This window comes from Anarrhichthys ocellatus, unplaced genomic scaffold (genome assembly GCF_004355925.1).
Source record: "Anarrhichthys ocellatus isolate YVR2014 unplaced genomic scaffold, GSC_Weel_1.0 scaffold153, whole genome shotgun sequence".
Classification (NCBI taxonomy): Eukaryota; Metazoa; Chordata; class Actinopteri; order Perciformes; family Anarhichadidae; genus Anarrhichthys; species Anarrhichthys ocellatus.
This window is the reverse complement of record NW_022280183.1, coordinates 114,191-131,785: the sequence shown is the minus strand read 5'-3', so window position 1 is coordinate 131,785 and position 17,595 is coordinate 114,191. Positions and strand designations below refer to the sequence as shown.

Here is a 17,595-nt window from a genome sequence, read left to right as displayed (position 1 = left end):
TCTTATTAAATGATGTAAAATGTAAAATGACAGTAGTTCACCGGTGCATAGATTTATTTATACACAATTTTACTTTTTTAAATGATTAAACTCTTTTAAAATAGTTTTATTCCCACCGACAGAATAATAAAGTCTGCAGACGTCAGCGTGGACATCGAGACGGCTGACGACGTTTATTGCAACTTTAAGATGGAAAAAATAAAATCATTGTGGGAAGTATTCATCTGTTAAGCAGTTTCTAATAACTAATAACTTTCAATAAATGTATTTACGCCAACAATTGTAAAAAAAATAATCTAATTGCTGAAAGTTATTGAATGCATGTCAGTAGTTAAAGATACTCGAGAGCTGAATGAACTTCCATGCATTTCACCAAAGATGACATGTTTTCAACACACCAGTACAGACTCAAGGTCTGGACCCGACGGTGACGTCTGTGCTCACGTTTGTTATACCAGGTGAAGAGAAAATAAAGTGTGAAACTTGTGTGGAGTGAAAGCTCAGAGTTTGCTGAGGATCTTCTGTTACATACAAAGTTGTGAAAATGACAATATGAGCACAGCACCTGAGCCCTGCTCGGTAAGAATCATCTACTGAGTGAATAATGTGCCTGAAAGTGTGGAACTGAAAACTGATACGGTTAAAACAGCATTAAGTGTCTTTTAATCTCTCCATTTCCTGCACTGCAGCAATACAGTTCACCCTCAGCCCTCAGGGTGCACCGCTCAGGGCTGAGGGGATGCTGTGCTTCGGTTCACATCCTCCTCCTTCGCCTTCGGGAGGCTCTCTGGAGCAGTTTCTGGAGCTCCAGATGAGATTTCCTCGGGTGGTGATGGCGGTGGAAATACCTTCTCCGACACCTCCTGGCTGGAGGGAGGCTGTTCCTCCATCATCGACTGGCTGTCCCCTCCCTTAGCCTTCTCCTCTTCGGCTGAAGCACTTTGTGCATCAGATTCAGCCTTCATTGGGACTTTGGTTTGACCCTGTTCCTTGTTGGCTTCTTCTTCTTCCTTCAAGAGACAACCGTTTGACAAGCCTGACGGGTTCACCAAAGCTTTCGGACTTGCAGATCCATTCTTGTCAACAGAAGCTTTTCCATCAGAGTTCTCCTCCCCATCTCCATCATTCTGCTCCTCCTCTGCGATGTCGTTTACACCAGACACCTCCTTATACGTCTCATTGGGCAGGACAGGGGAGCCTTCAACCTGGATCATGGACACCACCTGCTTCATCCTCCTCCTCCTCTTCTGGGACTCCCCACCTTCCCCCTCCGTGTCCTCGCCTGCTCCGGCCCAGTCTATAGAGGGGTTGTCTCCAAGCAAGTGCAGGCTGGGGTCACTGCTGCTGAGGACGATGCTGTCCCTGTACAGGTTGTGTCTCCTCTGGACCGCCGCCTCCTTCACAGCTACAGGACAGAGAGAAGAGCTCAAAATGTGCTTCAACGTGAGAAGCGGTGAGAAAAAAACAACATGTGCCTCAATGAATTCAAAGTATATACAAAAATGATCCAAACTATGACCAATCCCTAACTGCGTCTGTGATCAGCTGGTCTTCAGGGGTCTGTAATGTCCTGGAAAGGACTTCGTCATCTGGTCTTCACGGTGTAGAATGTGTACACTTCTATTCTACTTCTTTATTTCAAATCATTAATGAATAACCTACAGAGTCAAGTGAACATGCACAATTCTAGAAGTTTGTTTCATGTGATATTATAAATGACAGCAAGCACACAATTAAAATATAGATCTGATCTAAAGAGATAAATACATTTCTGTCGGAGTTTAAATGTTTCTCTGATGCTTATAACCTCTATAATACTGCAGCTATGGGAAGTCAAATGAACACATTGGTACTTAATGTGTGCAGTGTTTTGTAGAGATGTATTTAAACTAGAATCAGCCCCAGATGACAATAGAACAACAAAAGATTAAGAAATGACAGGATCATTGCAGCACTGACCAAGTACATTACTGAGAACTAAAAATGCTTTGTTGTTTGATTCCTTAAACAACCTCTCAGGGAAATGATGACGATGTGCAGATGGAGCAGGGCGGTGGCTTTGAACCAGCTTCCAGTTCTTACCAGAAGGATTGCTCATCCAAAGAGCTCCACTGCAGCATCCTGATCCACGGTACAACAACACACAGGAGGAATAACACGGTAGAAGACTGACCCAGCATGATGTCCTTCATGATCGAATGCAGCACCACGTCTTCAAAGATGTTCTCCACCACAATGAACCGGGAGAAGTCCTCAAAGATCAGTTCCTGGAAGCGCGGCAGCTCCTTTACAGCAACAGTCAAACATCCAACATCACAATTCAACAGAGTTTTTGTATTTTTTCCCAGAACTCTTTATAAACATCCTCATTTCACAATAGTTTTTATTAGTGCTGGGCAACGATTAAAATATTTAAATTGCATGTATTTTTTGCGATTAATCGCATTGTTATGGCAAAGTTCAATAATGAATTCAAAAGTAGTGTATTGCGCACTTTTATTTTAAAAGTACTGCTATATGAACAAAAGGGCAATAACATTTGGTTCACGAGATGCAGGTAGCATGTTTTATACTTAATGTGAATATAATTCATACTTTGTTGGCATCTTATTCTGAAAACCGGATGTTCGTCTGAAGAAACCGGATGTTGTCTCACGTTAATCTTTCCGCTAACTTTCAAAGTCCTTCGCTTGCTCACGATCTGTACCGTTTAAATGCGTTTACCATGAATGTCAGCACTAAAATTACTGACTATAGGATGTTTGCTGGCTTTTATCTCACTGTTCTTGTCATCCTCTTGTTATGTATATGTATTGTCTCTTGTCTTTCAATTTCAAAAAAAATAAATTAAAAAAATGCAATTAAAATAATTGTCGGCGTTAATTAATGAATGCGTTAACGCGAAATTAACACGTTAACTTGCCCAGCACTAGTTTTTAATGTAACATACCAAACGTGTTCGTCTAAGGCAGATCGAGATAGAAAGGAACGCATACATTCATTAACATATTTCCATTAATCTTCCAGGCTTATTAAGACAGAATGCTCACCGAGGCACAGGAAGGGCTGAGCTGCTTCAGCATGTAGGGCAGGAAGATCTGGAGCAGAGCCTCACGGAAGAAACGCTTTCTCACTGTGCTGCTGTCATAGTCATATTTCTGAACCAAAGAAAAGAGAAAAATTACAAGAAAAGATACCACCACAGGAGCTCTTTGAGATTGAATTTTGAACTGCTTCTGTCCAAAACTCAATTTAAAAGTAGACATTTCCTCTACCACGATGATTGTTGACACCAGAGGAAGATACATGGCCAGAGGAAGAATGGAAATAAGTTCATTCACTCCACTGCATCTATCCCTTTGGAGTGGCCGGACCACTAGGTCGGGAACTACTACACTACACATCTAACTGGTTCACATATGCATTGATTCATTAGTATTAATCTACCAACTGGAGCTAAAACGGTAGATTAAGCAACTAGTCAATCACCAGAAAACGAATTGCCGACTATTTGATATCCTCCTCGTCGTTGAAAGTCTATTGTGTAGGATTTGGCGCCATCTAGAGGCGAGGTTGGAGATTGCAGGAAACTACAACTTCTACTGTGTGCCAAGCATGTTGGAGAACCACAGGGGTCAATGTGAACATCTAGAGCCAGTGTGTGGTTTGTCCATTCTGGGCTACTGTAGAAACATGGGAGCTAGCTCCACATGCAGATATAGGGTGCATCCCAAGTCTCTTAATTCTCATTTCCTCGTTCCTCTCTCCTCGCATGGTTTCCTCCATGCATCCCTGGTGGGAGGGACTAAGACGCAAGGAAAGGACGCAAGTGAGGGAAACGGGGATGCAATTAAGAGACTTGGGATGTACCCACACACGGCTCATTGTAAGGAACCGAAAACACATCAATTCATATCTTCAGGTGATTATTCTCTTAAAACACACTTTTTAAAATATATTCCATCTCTACCAATAGTTTCCCTTAAATGCTACACTGTTCCTTCACATTATTTAAAGCCAAGATGTCAAACATTTATTAATTTCAACTTCTTAATTGTGAAGATTGTCTGCTTTTTCATGTCTCGTGTGATATCAAACTGAACATCTCTGAATGTTTAGACTGTTGGACATTTGAAGCCTCAGGAAAGTGTGGTTGGTATTCTTCACTATTTCTGACATATATAGAAACAAACAACCAACCAACAAACCAACCAACCCCAGCCAGATGCATTTAGATAGGCATAAAGAAGTTGAATCAGTCAGATTCATCTCATGATCATTGAGTGATTCTTAGAGTATCTGTTGTCCACAGCTACTTTATAGTGTATGAAGAGTTTATCCTTCACTTCATGAGATCCCTGCAGCATGTCGATACATCTGCAGCTTCTGAATCCAACCAGAGCACAGAGGCACTGCTCTGTGTTACAGCCTCCTCTCCAGCTGCTTTGATCCAACTCAGCAGTTTGTGTTCTGTTCTTGAAATACATTGCAAAGCATTTGAAGATAAATACAGTAGGAATACAGTAGATGGCTCCAGGTGTATTTGGAGGGCTGGCAGCAGTATTTGTTTCTGTGTTATTATCGGTTTCAGATTCAATGACATCAGCTTTGATCAATGTCCTATTAAGTGTGTCTTTGTTCTAAAGTCTCTGGACGGAAAGACGACAACAGATCCCTGCTGCTCCAGGAGACATTCACCAGTGTCCCAGCACCAACTACTTACAGGTCAAATATGGGATCGACGTCAGCCCGGGGAATTACTGCTCGTGTGGGAAGGTGGTGAGGGCAAACACCAAATCAGCTGCTTGGGATGTCTGTGATCAGTCGGTTCATAATAAATGTGGAAACATCGGCTATGAGGAGTGACTCCGATATTCCCCTGGTGTGCTCGGGTTGGTTTGAGCCTTGTGGCTCCATTTCATTAGCTGGTGAGGACTTAACTGTACTCATATTAATGCCAGTAGCTTGTTGCCTCAAGTTGAGGAAATCAATCACCTTGCAATCATTTCCAATGCTGTCGTGGTCTCAGTGGCAATAGAGCTCACCGGTTACTCCGGTAACTATCGGTGTGATCGATATGTTTAACATTCCATCCATGAGCATCTCTCTCCGACACCGACTTTGGTCAAAATCATTTTTCGAGATGGTGGTAAAAAAAAATGGTCTGGAGCTGTGCGGTCAATTATAGTTCCCACAAAGATGTCCCAAACAGGCAGGCAGACTTAATAAACTAAAATCAGAAAAAAGAAAATAGGCCAAGAATATTGCATCAGTGCATCTCTAGTGTTTTACCTTAATGACGCGGTCCTGGCAGCGCTGGATGGTCTTACAGAGGTCTTCTGTACCCTGAGACTCCAGACACTGGTGAAGGATCTGCTCAAATGTATATACAGCATGGTCCATTTGCTGTAGAGAGAGGTAAAGGTAGCGAAAGAGGCCATGTTTTCGGTAACATTATAATTGGTGACATTTGTAACCACCGTGAATTCTCTGTTCTCTTAAGTTGCTGAACAATCCTTCAGAGAGGACTTACCTTCCTACAGTTCTGCTGAGCACAAGCTGAACCTTGTTCAGTCCTTCAGGAACTTTAAAAAAAAAAAAGGAGCTACAGTACAACTGTCCTTTGTTTATTAAAAGCAAAATGTCTGAAAGTAAATTAAATTACCTCTCACCACCGTAAATCAGCTTTAAGACTGAACACACGAACATACATGTTAAATCAGAACCGTGTATTGCCAAGGATGTTTGCACCTACAAGGAGTTTTTAGTATTTTGTAATTTCAAATATTGCGGAAGAGGACGAACCGATCAGTTTACCAAAGTCATCTCTGGTAAACGTTTATCAAAACTTTGTAAACTTACTCAAATCCAATACAGAAAAGAAGAAAAACACTAAAGTTGACCCAGTTCAATGGCCTGCAGCTCTGAAAAGTGAAGGCAGCGCTTAAGTGCCTTAAAGCTGCATTCTCTCTAGTGTCCACCAGGGGGCGACTCCTCTGGTTGTATAGAAGTCTATGAGAAAATGACTCTACTTCTCTCTTGATTTATTACCTCAGTAAACATTGTAAACATGAGTTTATGGTCTCAATCTCTAGTTTCAAGTCTTCTTTAATACAGCATGATGTTCATTTAGTACATTATGGTCCATTTAGAGTCACACAGACCATAAAGCAGGGGATGCTTTAGGGCGGGGCTACACTGACAGCTTTAATAAAACAGCGTTGTCCAGTCTGGACAATGTGTTTCTGTGTATCCTGCTCTCTGATATGGCATTGGTAGCATCCATGATTCTTGTTCAAGATAATTGAATTAGTGTGTGTGTGGATGATTAGATTATTTAGCAGCCTCTGCACATGTTCCTTCCATGCACCATGGAACAACTTACAAAAAAAATTAAAAACATTCATATCCACAAATTCAATGGTATAAATAATGTGATGATAGAAGCATGTGGTTGGTTTTTTGAGAGGCCCGTCTGATTGTGACTGCTGTCTGTGGTGCATTGTATTGAGTTGTGATTCTGTAGGGCTGCTACCTTGGACAGGTCTCATGTAAAGTAAATGATGCTGGTAAAATACAGCACAATAAAATATAATTAGCGTTTGGAAATGTAGACGAATGTTGACATGTCATGTAAAGTGTGTTGATAAGACATGACCCTCCAAACTCTTTAGATACCAATTATCACTCATAATGCCCCCCCATGCACACTGTTGGGGCAATCGTACAAACCTGAAGCTTGAGGACCGCCAAGCCTAGTTGCAGTTGGCAAGCTATGATTGGACAACCGCTCTTTGGGAGGCGGGTTTTGCGCGCAGTGTTTCTGTGCAGTGAGGGATGACTAGTGATACTTCAGGTGGCTTTAATGCCAAACAAACATTTAGATAATCTGGATGCATTCTTGGCTTGTTGACCATCTCACTGATCAGAGTTCTTGATGAGATTGCACTGTAGTGATGTCATGGTGTTCCCAAATTGCAGAAATGAACTCTGAGTACAGTGTTATATGATGGAAAACATTGACAACCCTACAGAAATAAGACCCAAGTTGTAAGGGAAGCTGTAACCATGGACCAACAAAGTGCCCAATTTAAACCCCATACTGTAAACTAGACTAGACCCAACTCTAACAGCAGATTGACAGGTAATTGGAGTATTAGAGTGTCACCTGTCTCATGAGGATCTGGGCCCTCTGGACGAAAACTGAGGGGCTGGAAACGTCAAACCTCTGCTGGAGACCCTCCAGACTCAGCGGCTCCACCTTCTCATAGCAGCTCTGCATCTTTACCGGATGGAAGGCCAGCATTGAGATCTTGTCCATGTGCTAAGGAAGGACATTTGTTCAAAAACTTTTATCCATGGTAATTGTACTTCCGTTTCACTGTTGGACTAATACATCGTTACACAGACTTCAAATTACTGTTGACGACGATACCAGTTCATGCATGTACTATTGTTACTCTTGTAAGGTCTGATCACCTGCATATCAATCATGTTGCCATCGCACACTAGGAGCTTATCCCTAAAGTCCTCCTCCACCTCCTCACCTGCGCCACAGTCTCCTTGGTGCCCTCATTGAGGGTGTTCTTGCTCATGTCCACCAGCTCTCCAAAGAACACATCGCGGACCTCAGAGAAACCTCGGCTGGTCGGCTCCATCAGGGCATCCAGGATGGAGCCGATGTAGGGCTGGATGCTCACCTTCAACAGCTTCTCAGCCTTGGGGAGCACCACCTCTGACGGGCAATGCGGAGCACAAAGAGAGGAGATGGAAGCCAACATGTAGGCATCATAGTTTCAGACAAACCTCTCCTGCATTGTTGTCACTTTGAAGATCATGGTAGTTAAAGTAAAACTATATCACTTTCAAAAGACAGCGCAAACAGTCATTTTCAAATGGAAAAGTTGAATTCATAAGCAATAAAGCACATTTACTAGTTGAAATTGCAGACTAGTAATTTGGTTCTGGACTGGACAACACATTTCAATTTCTTTGAGCACGTATGGGCCAGAATATTACAAAACAAATGCTACAGGTCAGATCATCTATCACATATTGTTATACAATTTGAAAATCACACTTTTATACTTTGATGAGTCTCCTTATTTTGCTACTGTTGTTTGTCTCTGGGACTCAGCTAAAATCTTTCTTCATACGTTGACAGTGTGAGGTTCCTGCTGGTCTGCCTGCTCTCTGCTGTCAGACAACAGGAAGCTGTCAGACTACTACTGAATACTTAAACTACATTTCTTTGCATTTGTTCAAGTGGCAGATGATACATTTATTTATTTTATAATTTTATTATTTGAATGATTTAAATGTATTCTTTCATCAATAGTTACCACCACAAATCAACTTTATTGGATAGGATGTTTACTCAATGCCAAATATTGAAGAATTTATACATCACTCAAATAGGGTAAATTTGGATTCATGTTGGAAGATTTTGTGTAGTTTGTACACATAAATAAAATTAAATGTCTGTGCCCTTCTGTGGGTTTTGTTCCAGGTTCTCAGCCTCCTCCCACAGATTACAGACACGCAGCTTAGGTTAGTTGAAGAACTTTAATTGTTTGTTTGCCCACTCCCTCGCTTACCTCTGATCTTGTTGGTGACGTACTCCTTGGAGGTTATGATCTGGTCCACGTCTGTTCGTATGGAGGCCTCTAGAGAACAGCAGGCTGCCTCACACTTTTGCAGAACGGCCTCATACTGGGCCTGGCATTGCCCCTGCACCAGGCTATACACCGCATCACTGATCTACGCACAGAAAACACACGATGGAGGGCAAAACCTCCTGTTCCTTTTAGCTGCTTAGTTTAAGTGAACCAAACTCACACCTCAGCAGCACTTGGTGATGAGTTGAGTTGGATAAACTCATCTTATGTCTCTGCAGGCAGCAAAGTGAGAAACAGGGATTTCTCTTTCTTATGAATTATGAAAAGGCTTAAAGAGTGGCTAGCACCATCACTGGAGAGGGTTAGGAGCAATGATTTGATTTAAAGGAATCTATTCATTTATACAACCGTACACTGCTTTTCTATTACAAATATGTAAAACTGAACTTTGATACGAGTGCAAGTATGCATGCATTTATGTCTTTATTATTACTCTTATTAATTACTGTCATGTGTCCTTAAAGCTAGGGTTGGTTATCGTGTGGAATTACCAGAGTATGCTAGATTTTAGAAATGATGCAACCTCAGAACCCAGCCCACTGCTGACAAGTCTTTTCTCAGTAAACGAGCTCCAAAGTCACTACATGTAGCGAGAAAGTTGCCCAGACAGCAGCACCAGATCGGATCATTAGACTTACTGACTGTGTCAGGATGGAATCAGAATGTCAACAAATGTTTTGGAATAAGATTACCAACTCCAGCTTTAATGCTGCTTTTAATACTTCCTCCCTGTGAAGACCAAGACTCTATAGGGAACTTTATTGAACAGGGTTTCTTATTTAATATCTTTTGGAAATATCATTAGTTAGATATCCAAGCTATAAAGCAGCAGCTGCTGAGGGTTTAAATGAAATACAGTTATTAGATTTGGTTCTGTGGAATGTGTGTGGAGCGCTTTCTTACCAGCATCCAGTTCCTCTGCCTCTCGTGCAGTTTGCCTTTGAGGCGAGGGGAGATGAGCTCCCTCAGCTCAGGGAGGAGGCCCTCCATCACCAGGTTAGACAGGATCTACAAGACACACAACTCATGGGACACGATCATGTCACTCAGCACACGCACACCTCGATAAAGTACTGAAATGAAAAACTCACGGTCACGTATCAGATTACTAATCTGATCAGCACAAAAGAAAAAAGGAGCAAACGTAACTTTTACAGATCCCCGATTACGTTTTTTTGCCGCCGATACCGATTGCAGATCATTGATGATCCATATTGGCAGACACAGATGCCTTTGTTGTTTGACTGCTCTGTACGTTTTGCCACCGTCATAGACATCATCTCCCTCTGAAGTCCGTGTAAACCATCAACAATTCTAAATGTTATCCTTTTACTTTGTTATAGTCATTTATAGTAGTTTTCATAAAGTCACACAATTCAAATGATGATTAGTAAACAAAAGATTGTATTTTCATTGATTAAAACAAATTGTCATTCGTAGTTTTAATGTTAAATATTATAAGCTGCTTACAGGTATTATAAACAGGTTATAGTTTCATCACTACATATTACATTAGAATTTACCATCACCCAGTACTTATTTTCACCCAACAGAGCCTGAATGCATCATAACCTAACCGACCGACCGAGAGAGACCGAGAGAGGGACCGAGATGGACAGATCTGTGACCACCCACCACCCCGGTCATGTGAACAAGCACCGCCAGTTTTTCAAAAAGAAATTGGAAAACGGTCATGCCCAGCAGAGTGACTTTGTAAAAGCTGCATCTGTCCCTGTGAAAGCACAGCCTGCTGTTCAATGTGGGGAATATACGTTGTTTGCCTTAAAATAAATTAAGTTCATTTTATTTACAAATGAATGTCAGAAAGCAATTTGCATGTAGTAATATGAATGTGATCTATGCAGAGAGAGCACTGAGTAACATCTGGTCTCTGATCATTATTCTACATGTCGGAGTTTTTATTTTCTTTCACACTAATTCAGTTTGAGAAACCTGTTAAACAGGGAAATGTAAGTTGTTGCTCTGTTCTCAACTTCAATTTTAACATTTGAAGTTAATTTTACTTGAAAATATATTCAAGAATGTAATGCAGTGAATATGTCTGAAAGCACTAATGAAAGCAATCTGAAGTCCATTTTTTGGAAATAGATTTTATTATTACTTCTCCAGCAATACTGAAGGCCAAGCAGTCGGCCTGTTCAGGAGAGGCACGTTTTGAACGAGCACCGTCGAACTCTGACAATAGAAGACCCATGTTTACATGAAGCATGTTAGGAGTCAGATTTATGCTCTACTCACTACAATAGCGGAATCAGACCAGTTGTAAGCCATTCAAACTTAAAGAGTAGACTAGACTCCCGCAGACGGAGGCCAGTGATCGACGTTAGCGGCATGCTTACCTGAGATGGTTGGCCGCACATCATCTCCCAGGTGCCAAAGTGCCCTTGAGCTTGGCGGTAGATTCGTACTGCATCAGTGAAGGCTGGTGTTTGAACTTTATTCTCCTCTGACAAACCTGGGATGGGAATATTAGTAGCTGTTAGCAGTTAGTATTTAAGTAACTATCAATATCCCAGTTTGCAGGAAACATCATTAAAACAATATGAAAAGCGGTGACTTCCATTGTTCATTCAGTTATTACCAGAAGCAGATGCTATGTTGACATGCTAGGAAGCACATGTGTAAATAATTAAATAAATGATGGCTGAGTTCCATTTAGCTGCTTCAGTTTAACGGTCCTGCTATTGTTCACAATGTCAGGACTTATTGGGGCTTTTCCTGCTACAGGAAATGTTTCAGCTGGTTAAAACATATTACATTCTAATCTTTAACTTTAATATAATTGTTACACAGACGGATACAAACATACCCACACACTTATGACAAGACGCACCTACAAGCGCGTGCGATTACTTACTAAACGTCCCACATGCGTGTATATACATCTCTGCCTCTGTGTGTGATTTGTACAATTCAGCCCTCCAGACACATGTGCACGAGCGATAGATAGATACACACACACACACACACGTATATGTGTGTGTATACAGACATATAGATACGTGTAACAATACACGTATTGAACCGTTCGGTACGAGGCTCCTGGTTCGGTACGCATTAAGAACCAAACAATACGTTTGAATAATACTAGTGCATTTGGAAAATGCAGACGCTTAAATTGTGTGAAATATAATGTTCTCTCGGTGGAGCCACTGCGCTCAACCTGGCAACCCACCCAACGTAACAGGCAACATGCTGTCTGACACGCCCACCACAGAAGAACAACATTCTACTCTGGTGAGGCACGTGTGTTGTGGGAGGCGTGCTATGCTAAACTAGCTTAGCAGGAAAACCAACAGCAGCACACACGCTACACTCTCCCCGCAGCGTTTAGCTGTTCACTACTGATTCAAACAGGCTACAGCAGTCACCTCACAATCCACATGTCTCCAGACCATCACTCCTGCTTTGTTAAAGAAAACAAAAGCCCAAACAGAGAATCACATGTCCGACCCTAACCCCTACAGGTTAGCATTTGTTTTGTGTAAAAATGAAGCTCAACACCTACAAATACAGTAACTGCAGAGAAGGCTTTGCTGGACATTCTTTTAACAGAAGATTCAATTTTGGACGCTCCCCAATTTTGGAAAATTAGGGAAAGCTTCAAAATGTGATATTTATCAATTAAATCTTAATCTCAGGGTTGCTACGGAGTTCAGGGACTTATTCATATACACTGTTGGGAAAAAATCTAAATGACTAATCATTATGCATTAATAATTAGTGAATGTTACACATTTAACAGAAGCTCATGTCCTCTGGAAGCGTTTAAAGCCGTGTCCTCAAATGGTTTCGTGTGAACTTTCACTGACACCAAGCGTCACAGCTGTTTAGTCTGTCAGACATCAGCGTCTCCTAAAAACAACACTTCAGCTGTTTGTCCTGAATAAGAATGATAAACTTGTAGAAGACGTCAATACTTACGCTGAGCTGATTTGCAGCCATGACTTCCTGATTAGATAGAGTGACCTTTGTACCAGAACAAATTGTTAAAGTGATGTTCCAGATACTCTAGTAGACGCCTGTGTGAAACGCAGTTCATGCGTTATCCTTTGTGACGTATGTGACCCTGTGCCAGCCCACTGCATGTGTTCACTCAGTATAAATATCAGAGACAGATCTCAGAGCAGCCTTGAGCTACATTCTGTATGTGATTCAACTGTTCCTTCTTGCAAGAATAAATGTCCTGAGATTAATGATGTTTACAGCGGCTCCAGTGAATTTGTTTTTATTTATTTAACCAGGTAAAATCAATTGAGAACCAATTCTCATTTTCAATGATGACCTGGCCAAGAGGCAGTAGCACAGTCCACACAAGTTACACAAACAACACAGATGCAATACAGTATAACAAACAATGGAAAAATGACTAAAAACAACCTAGATAAAATAATAAACACTATGTACAAAATAAAAGGCAGATTACTGGATGTTATTAGTAAAAAAAAAAAAAAAAAAAAAATGGAAGAAAGAAAGAGAAGTGAGGGCTGGTCAGCAAGTACAGCAGTCAACTATAACTTGTTGCAGCTTATGTTTGAACATGTTGAGAGGTGAGAGCTGTTAGTTTGAGTGTGTTTTGTAATGAGTTCCAGTCCTTTGCAGCGGCAAAATGAGAGTTATGACCAAATACAGTACAGACTTTTGGAATGATGAGCCTAATGAAGTCACTGGATCTTAAATGCCGATTGCTGTCAGAAATGCGCAGAAGATTTGAGAGGTAATGAGGAGTCATTCCCAAAATGGATTTATAGACCACAAGCAGCCAGTGTTGTAGCCACCTGGTATGAACATATCAGTCTGAGCCGGTGAGACGGTGGGCATTTGGCTGGGTGTTAGCGTCAAAGCTAGCTGCGCACCCAGCTGAAATATTCCAGCGTCTCTCTGTCAGACAGCAGCGGTGGAAGAGGCTTCCTGCTCTCGGACCAGCCAGCTGACTCTGGAAGCAGGTGGACTGCAAAGCCATCGTCAAGGGGGGGGGGAATGTCATCACCAGCAGGAAGTCAGCAGTGGACTTCTACAGGAAGTCAGAGGCGCCAGAGGTGTCACAACATTGTTCTCCAGCTCCTTCTCATTGCAGCGAAGCACCGCTCAGGCAACAACTCCATCACAGGAGGAAGCAGATCAGTGGCAAACAGGGAGATAAAGAGCGTGTGCTTATAAACTGTGGAGTCCGCACATGTTCGGGTTGGCACGTCCTGATTTGCTGGCTAAGTTTATGCAAATTTGTAGTGGCCAAATGCATGTTCGTATTGGATGAGAATAAGACTCAGAGTCCAGTAGAGGGGGGAGCCTGTGAGATCTACAACTTAAAGGTTTTTCACTTCTTTCATTTCTATCCTGTCAAAAGAACCCAGAGCTCTCATCAACATCAAGCAACTGCTTTTGAGCTAAATACAGAACCCTGAAGGCACCGATCCAGGATGAGGGCATTCTGGCTTTCACTGAGTCGCCCTTTCTTCTGTGTAGAATGTAGAGAGAGCAAACTGCCGGATATGATTGAGCCACATATTATTCTAGCGGGCACTTGTGGGAAGGATTTGAGCCGCTCCCTTTGGCTTGTAGTCCTGGGCAGCAACAGACTAAATCAAAGGACTCAAGTGAATATTTGTCCCATAAACCTGCCTAAGGACATCAAGGACAGGTTCTGTATTACCGTGCATTCTAAATGGGTCTGGGTGCTTAGTATATCATTCAACTGATTCGAAGCATTAGTTTAATTCACAAGATAAGAACATGAGCTAAAGTGTTACGAGAATGATGTTTAGTCATGTTTGTTCATCAGTGCAGTTAGAAGCATGCGTTTCTGCATTAACTTGTGTTGATCCTTAGTTGACAGGACTCACCGTCGTTGGCGTGTCTGACACAGTCCTGGAGGACAGCGTGCCACTTCTGCTGCTCCTTCTCCGTCACCACACAGAAGTAGTAGTGATGGGCGTAAGGGTGCCAGAGAATCAGAGGGAACTGGGTGGCACACTTAAGGAAAGGTGAACTTCCCTCCTTAGCTTCCATTCCTGGAAAAATGTACAAACAAACTGAGCAACTAGTTTGAACTTTCTGCACCATGCAGCACATAGCTCCTTTAATGAATGCAGAGTCTTTGCATACATTCAAGACGTTAATGTTGTCTTCAGCGATCAAGCACCAATCACACCCACAGAACACTTATTAATACGTGGCTGGTTGGAGTGTATCCACCCTGATAAGAATGAAGTAATTAATAATAAAAAATAAATTCAAACAAAAAAAATTAAAACCAAAAGTAATATTTACTAAAAAAGTTCTTGAAAGAATTATCAGCATGAAATGCTGCAGCTTCAGCATCTTCTCCTCACCAGGTAGGATGTTGCTGAACAGATCCAGGTATTGCTCCATAGACGTCAGCACTTTGTAGCCGGCACAGCTGATGCTTCCTTTAGGGTGGAGGCGCCTGTCATGGGACTAGTAGTTATGACAGGGAGCCACGTTGACGCGTTAGACAGTGAATCAAACTAGCATCATCCAAAACCAGCCATGCGTTTGTGCTACTCACCGCTTTGCTGTCGTAGTAGTTGATGTTGTAGGAATCTGGAATGAAGAGGAAGCGGTTCCTCCATTTCTTGTTCTCCAGATACTGAAAGAGTGAGCCAGAGAAGATGGATTTGTTCTCCAGAGGAATCTGTGAGAGACGACACACATCAAGTCAAAACTAATACGCTACAAAGGCAAGAATACAAATCCTGACCGTACGCTGCACAGACGGGAGAATGAAGAGATGTTTTTATTATTAGGGGAGCAGGGGAAGTCAGACTGTGTTTACAATAAATAAAACACCGCATCTCCAATGAATCCATTAGTGGCCGTTTCTTAAATCACCCGACATTGTTGTCCTTAAGAGAGCCAACAGCATTCCTCACTACACTCGTACCCCAGAACATTACCAGACTGCAGACCCAACCTTTGTGTCTGTGTGTCGATAGACTGCAAATAACAGACAACGCTATTTACAAGCGTGACAAACTAGAATGCGTTTGACCATTGACAAAAAACTAAATACAAAAAGATAACTAAAAAGGCTGAATTCAACACAGCAGGTTCTCCAGCTTCTGCAGAGCACCATCCACCATGAACCATTGATTCACCCGGGAGAGGAAGAAGCTCCTTTGGTACCACATTAAAAACATCCTGATGCAAGTAATAATGTTGGCCATTGACCGTCTGATCAAAGAATACATCAACAAGATTACAAATTTAAATTTGGACAGACATTCAATGCTTATTCTGACTGTTTCACTTTGATTGAGAGAAGGACTGAGGTCTGTGGAGCTCAGACAGAGACTTTGATATCGAAAAGAATAACCTGAAACAAGAAACTCTGGAAAAAGTTATATTAGCACTGTAACAAGAATTGAACTGAAAAATAAGACATTAAAATGTATTTTAAATTTTTCACATTCCGATGCATTTTCGATCATTTTTACATGACTGGCCTTCACCAGATCACTTGGTCGTTGCGCTAGCGTGAACTTATTTCAGCTATCCTAGCCAACATGAGGAACAAGACAACGGCAGAGAGAACAGACTGAACGTACAATGATTTTCACAAGTTCACCTGGAACTCCTAAACAGCAAGTGATAGATGTGCAGTTGAAGATTAAAAACAAGAACTCAAAACCTTTAGTTAAAAGGATCAGATCCAAAATCAAAATCATGATAATTCAAAATTAGGAGTCAAGTCAAAATACTGCCTCTTAAAACTTACTGTGGCATAATTTAGACTTAAAAAGTGGACTTGTATCACAGTTTAGAGTTAATGTAAATATTTTCATTTTTGTCATTAACGTTTAATCTACTTTTTTATTTCCTCCCAGCAGCACTGGGCTTCATCACTGTTGTGTTCAGCTGTGTATTTAAAACTGGTCCAGAGGTTCTACTACAGAGTTGATGCAGTGGGTGGAATCTGTGCCAAGAGTCTCGGAGGAGGATACGTTACCTTGCGGTGCATTAGCTGGGGTTGTGGGCCACCTCCTCCTTCTATGTCAAAGCGAACTTTATTGAAAAGAGCCACTGCATACTGCTGCTCATACAGACGTCCAAACCTCCCCATCACCTCCCTGGTCCGAGCTAAAACACAAACAAACGCATACACCGTCAGGACGGAAGTGCCACTGAAGAGCTGCTCTATGTTACGGTCTGAAGCATCTTTCATATTTACACAATGAACGTGAATTGACATTTTGTTTCAGACGGTCAACATTCTTCAACAAACAAATGCAGTGACTCAAGAAGCCACACACACACACACACACACCTATCAACCAATGAGAGAACACTAATTTGTTTGGGAATACAGAAATTTTATTTTTTGAATAGCCATCTACACACAGTCATCACTTTGATTCTTCCAAGAAGGATTTTATCCCTTTTTGACATTCTAAAGAAAGAGATGGAGGCTATTCCAGATATAAATCCACTGATAACATGTGTGCTTAAGATGCATCACTGTGGGGATGAAATGAATTTCTTAGCTAAGATGGTTCAAATCATACAAGCCAACCATCAAGACATACAAATGAATGTCAATGTAAAACATGACATGCATGATATACCCAGCTGATGGGAACAAACGTGCAAAAACATTAAGGAAACAACTAAGAAACTATTGAAAAGAATACACATGGAACAATGTGATTCCATATTTTAGGACATGCAAAATTTTAAGTAAGTACAAATAAAATGTAACTTCAAGATGCTGGAGAGACTGCAGTGAGCAGATGACAACCACAGTCATATTTTGGTCACGTGAAGGGGCTTCTGGGAAAATTCTATCAGAACTATCACATATTTGGGGTATTTCTCTAAATACAAACCCACTACTTCAGAAACAAGAGGAATTATTCTCACTTATTACTATTCATGA

At 41.4% G+C, this 17,595-nt stretch overlaps 1 protein-coding gene across 1 annotated transcript in view; it reads right to left on the bottom strand.

Annotated features, from left to right (window-relative positions):
- Nucleotides 1-6: 6 nt before the first annotated feature.
- The window catches only part of niban2b (niban apoptosis regulator 2b), a 31,385-nt gene continuing 13,796 nt past the window's right edge, over nt 7-17,595 (bottom strand). Inside the window, exons 2-14 of the mRNA XM_031877883.1 lie at nt 16,669-16,799; nt 15,229-15,354; nt 15,032-15,137; nt 14,543-14,710; nt 11,039-11,154; nt 9,582-9,686; nt 8,598-8,760; nt 7,548-7,735; nt 7,169-7,324; nt 5,293-5,406; nt 3,051-3,158; nt 2,174-2,285; nt 7-1,405 (exon numbers count right to left, since the gene is read on the bottom strand). Of these exons, the coding sequence (XP_031733743.1) occupies nt 726-1,405; nt 2,174-2,285; nt 3,051-3,158; nt 5,293-5,406; nt 7,169-7,324; nt 7,548-7,735; nt 8,598-8,760; nt 9,582-9,686; nt 11,039-11,154; nt 14,543-14,710; nt 15,032-15,137; nt 15,229-15,354; nt 16,669-16,799 (2,273 nt within the window). The 3' untranslated portion in view covers nt 7-725. The remainder of the gene's footprint in view (nt 1,406-2,173; nt 2,286-3,050; nt 3,159-5,292; nt 5,407-7,168; nt 7,325-7,547; nt 7,736-8,597; nt 8,761-9,581; nt 9,687-11,038; nt 11,155-14,542; nt 14,711-15,031; nt 15,138-15,228; nt 15,355-16,668; nt 16,800-17,595) is intronic.